Below are 4,794 nucleotides of genomic sequence, written 5' to 3'. Positions count from 1 at the left end.
CGCCAAGTTTTTCGACGTCATTCTTTCTACGGATCTCGTTCCTCTGAACCTCTTCTGGAACTACTCCCAAACAATTCCATACGGACGCTTTACTCCCGAACATCTCGTTTCTTTGGCGTGCTCGTGGCACAAGCGTTCAATCGACATATATAACATATATGTGTCAAAATTCTGATTTTTATGATTTTTATTAAAGTTAATGGTGACAAAGATGTCAAATGAGAGTATGAAAAATAGAGGAATAGCGTTTTCTTTCCAAATAATTGGACGCTAATCGTCGCCGTGATTAGTCTCGGCGAGGGTGGAAAATCGAACACGGAATAGATTTCCTACGATTCCGCGGAAGTTTGTCAGAAAGTTTGGTCGGAATTAGACGGCGGCGTCGGTTTAGGCGAGCGTGACACTACAGAAAAAATCACAGGGAAGAACGTTCGATCGAGAAAGATCGGCGAGTCACGTCGTTTAACGCGATGGTACCGTCGCAGCGTGCGATTCGCGCGCGATTTCCGCGCTGTCCGCTTTGCGTGCGCGGTTAGTAGTGTTTACTACTTCCTCAGCAATGATATGCATAGAAGAGCGAGGCGGGAAGCCAGAGCAAGCTGGATCCGTAAAGTCGCGTCGCCGCATCGACCCCGTTTCTACCGGGCCGTTTGCGCTTCGATTTCGACTTGGCGCGTCGTTGACGGGAATAGATCGCGTTGGTGGCGTTGGTGGGCGACTCGATATTGCAGTAGCTCAGGTCGCAGCAACTTATGCAAATCTGAAACGAAATAACCGAATTTATTTCACCCGGTTCTGTCGGTATTTCTCTCTTGTGTTTCTATATTATTTTTTTTTGCATTTTCGTTTCTCTGTTTTCTTTTGTCTTTAGTCTCGTTTAAATTGTTCGAGAAACCTCCCTCCGGGTACATAACAAAATTCGCTATTTCGCACCTGCTGCGTATCCATAGGAATACAACCGACCGATGCTGGCCCGCATTCCTCGTTGCTGGCGCAACTCTTGCTTACCTGAAACGGAAGGAAGTAAAAGTAACGAGTGAATGAGCGTCACCATAAAGGTTCTACAGATGTTGAACTTTTCCGATCTAGTGACTGGAAGCAATCTGCATCACAATGAAATCGTGAATAATATGTAAATATTTCCAAAAAAAAAGAACAATGAGTGATATTAGATTGATTTTTAACAAAAGGAAATCTCTTTCCGATTTTGATGAACTTTTAATATTGTATGTTGTAGTCTAGATCGAAATAAAACTGTAATAAACACATCTTTTTTCACATGCCCATATGCATTTTTGGGAGATACTTTTTTGAATAAAAAAAATAGTTTATTTTCTTATGAAATATATCGTCAAAATTATGAAAAATAAAACAATTTTTTGTAATAAAAATTTGATGATTTTAAAAGTATTTTATAATAATGATAACATTTTTTACAAACAATTTTTTATTAAAAATAGTTTTACCATTATATAAACTCTTGAATTTTATATAAATACTATTGAAATTATTGAACTTTTATTAAAAAATTTTTTTCTATTTCACAGTTTTGGTGATATTCGTTTCAAAAGAAACTAATCGATTAGCATCCCTTAAAAATGCACATAGACAAAAAATATGTGCTTTTTATTTTAGTCTAGACAACAACATTAAAGTTCATCAACAACAACATTAAAGTTCATCAAAATCAGAGAGAAATATTTCCCTGTGTTTTATCGTAAGGAAAATGCCTTATTTGATCCGAGATAGATCTTAGTGCTTAATAATATTTGTGTATATATAGTGACTTTGTGTATATATATATATATCTCCATTTCTGTAGATTGCACGCGGAGATTTAATTTTCAGTCTTGAAACGCAATTCTAAACTGAGATATAATAATATTACAAATTAAATTGACAGCAATGCAATGATATTGATAGTAATAAGCATCTTAAAGTAGCATCATAAAAAATACAGAACTAGATATGTATATAAATTCACAACAAACATTAAGCATTTATATAGTATAGCTTGAAATAATGCATTTGCTTTATTTTCAAAACAGTTATTTAACAAAATAGAAAAGATGGTATAGAGCAAAAATTTTTATTCATATTTTTAATATTCTCTCATAGTATCAAATTTCAAATTGGAAAGTTGGGAATAACTTATTAAACTAGATAGTTATAGTTTTGTCGTCGATAATACCCGACATTAGATTATCGCGCATTATTGTCGTCAAGCGTCGGAGCGTGGAAAGTTCCATCAAAGTTCATCCGTTGGTACATCGACTGGACTCTAGGAGCGCTTAAGCTCAAGAGAACGATCCATCTCGACGTCCAAGCTCGAATCCGTTCTCGTAACTTCATTCATTAATAGCCCGAAAATCGATTATCTTCCTAATGTAAGTCAATTAGCCACATACGATAACCTTTAATTGATTTTATTTGACCGTACATGTACTACAGTTGGGCGGTAATGAAATTTACTTCGATCGAAAGTCGATTTGTTATTGTTGGTTCATGTTTTTTCCCCAATGTTTCCCCAATGTTGTAGCCTCGTTTCGTTTCGATAACGCGATTACTTCCGACAATGTTCACAGTTGATACTCTTTGATATTCGTTAAGATTGTAGATATAAAAATAAGAAAATATATTAAAAATATTTTTACATGACTCATTAAAATTTATAAGCATTTCTAAGTTAAAAAAAGCTATACATAAAAAGAAATTTTTTTACATTGCACATTTCATTTAAAATATTTTTCATGTATTTTATATTTTGTATCCCTGCGATATTCAGTTTTGAAGTGAGATATGTCAAGTTAAGGGCGAAAAGTTCTAGTCGCTTGGCTCACGATAAAAAGAATATACACATACATATAAAAAATATATACATATTTTTTACACTTATGTATGTGCGTTTGCGCGCGCGCGCGTGTGTGTGTATGTGTGTGTGTGTGAACTTGATGATATACAAAATTTATAAATTTATAAATATCGAAGAGGGATACAGATACAAGCGGGTCCTTACAAGCAAGCGAAGCAAATGACAAAAAGTATGCTTACCAAGACACTGTTCCCCCGGCTGTCCAGAATGTGCAGCGATCGACAAAAATCACGGCCTCCCACCGGACACGGTGTATCTATCGCCCATTCGTTGCACATCTGCAAGAATAGAAATAGCAGCATTCCTTGCAAGATCTCCACATAAAAATGAAAGTTATATTGCCAATATCAATCACATATTGCTCGATATATTAGAAAAACGAAAAAAAAGTAAAAAATATGTAAGTTTTATTGTTGTGACATTACATAAATACGAAGATAATATAATTGAAAACATATAATGACGTTGCGAATTTTTTATAACGTAATGATAATTCTAAGAAGTCGGAAAGTAATTTTTGAAAAGAAACTTGTCACCATTACACGTTATTTATTGAAAAATAATAATTTGCTAATTGTAACGCATCGTTATAATACTTTTAATCGTTATTTTTAACTCGTTATTTATTTATTTGTAACGAATTACTTTTTTTCAATAAATCACGCGCAATAATGACGAGTTACTTTTCAAAAATGACTTTTTTCAAACCTTAACATTTGGATTGGTTACCATAAAAAAATTGCAAAGTTATTATTAAACCATCATTATAAAAGTAATGATAAAAGTAACGGTATTATATTTTCCATTATTTTTAGACATAAAGAAATACTTTAATTATGGAAGTTGTATAATAACAAGAGGATCTCATAATAAACTAATAATAATTTTTCTGTAGATAAGGGCGCGCTTCAAGAGATTTCAAGATTATCTTCATTTTTTAAATAAAATTATATGATTATTGTTGTGTAATATGATTTCCCTTTAATTATTTTATGAAGTATTGAAGTAGAGTTGCAAAAAATCAGTAATTACGAGTTATTTTATATTGGCATATTTTAATATGAAATTTAAAGTATATCATAAATAATTCATTTTTTTGTAACTATATTTTAGTGCTTTTATTCAGAATAATAAAATGATTTACTTTGCATAAAAAAATACAGTTTCTTTTTAAAAAATATGCAATATTATACAATTTGCAACTACATTTTTAATTGTAATAATTACTTTTTTAAAAAATAACAATTATTTTTACATCAGTTACATCTCTTATTCGATACATAAAAATTTTTTAAGATATGATTTGTGCAAAAAATGGTTTATGAGATATTTTATATTATGTCAAACTATATTAAAATAAAGTACAATACATCGATTTTTTTCGAACTATTGATTTTTTTTATAATTCTACTTTTTATGCTTTATACGTAGAATAACTAGAATCATATTATGTAAATAAAAATTGTGTAATTCCATTAAAAAATGGAGATAATTTTAAAATCTACGAAGTGTCAAAATTATTCAACTTCCAAAAATATTACCAACATGTTATAATTTTTTTGACTATAACTTTTGTAAATAAAATTTTCATATTTTTAATAATAGCGAAAATATTACATAAAATTATCGCCTATCCTGTATACATTGTACTATTCTTTTAAAATTCTGTCAATATTCCACAAATATTTACGGATGATACGATAAACTACTACATTTCTGAAAAGAAAAAGACTAAAAACGAAAAGAAATTGGAGATAAGACCGTTACTACGAAAGGAATGAAGAAATGTGAGTTTAGAATAAACCGAAATCGATGGCGGAACGATCTACAGAGTTCTACAAAATTGGACCAGATACGATAGAGTCATTACGGGACTCTTAAGGGAGCGTTTAATGGAGTCGTCGATACCTGGTTATCGCTGA

The 4,794-nt window shown here is 31.5% G+C and overlaps 1 protein-coding gene across 1 annotated transcript in view; it reads right to left on the bottom strand.

Annotated features, from left to right (window-relative positions):
* Positions 1-307: 307 nt before the first annotated feature.
* Positions 308-4,794, bottom strand: part of LOC108688876 — a 24,666-nt gene continuing 20,179 nt past the window's right edge. Inside the window, exons 3-5 of the mRNA XM_018195405.1 lie at positions 3,052-3,176; positions 934-1,008; positions 308-760 (exon numbers count right to left, since the gene is read on the bottom strand). Of these exons, the coding sequence (XP_018050894.1) occupies positions 554-760; positions 934-1,008; positions 3,052-3,176 (407 nt within the window). The 3' untranslated portion in view covers positions 308-553. The remainder of the gene's footprint in view (positions 761-933; positions 1,009-3,051; positions 3,177-4,794) is intronic.

The sequence above is a fragment of the Atta colombica genome, unplaced genomic scaffold (genome assembly GCF_001594045.1).
Source record: "Atta colombica isolate Treedump-2 unplaced genomic scaffold, Acol1.0 scaffold245, whole genome shotgun sequence".
In the NCBI taxonomy this organism is placed as follows: Eukaryota; Metazoa; Arthropoda; class Insecta; order Hymenoptera; family Formicidae; genus Atta; species Atta colombica.
Note: the sequence above shows the minus strand (reverse complement) of the source record. Positions and strands in the feature narration are given on the sequence as shown.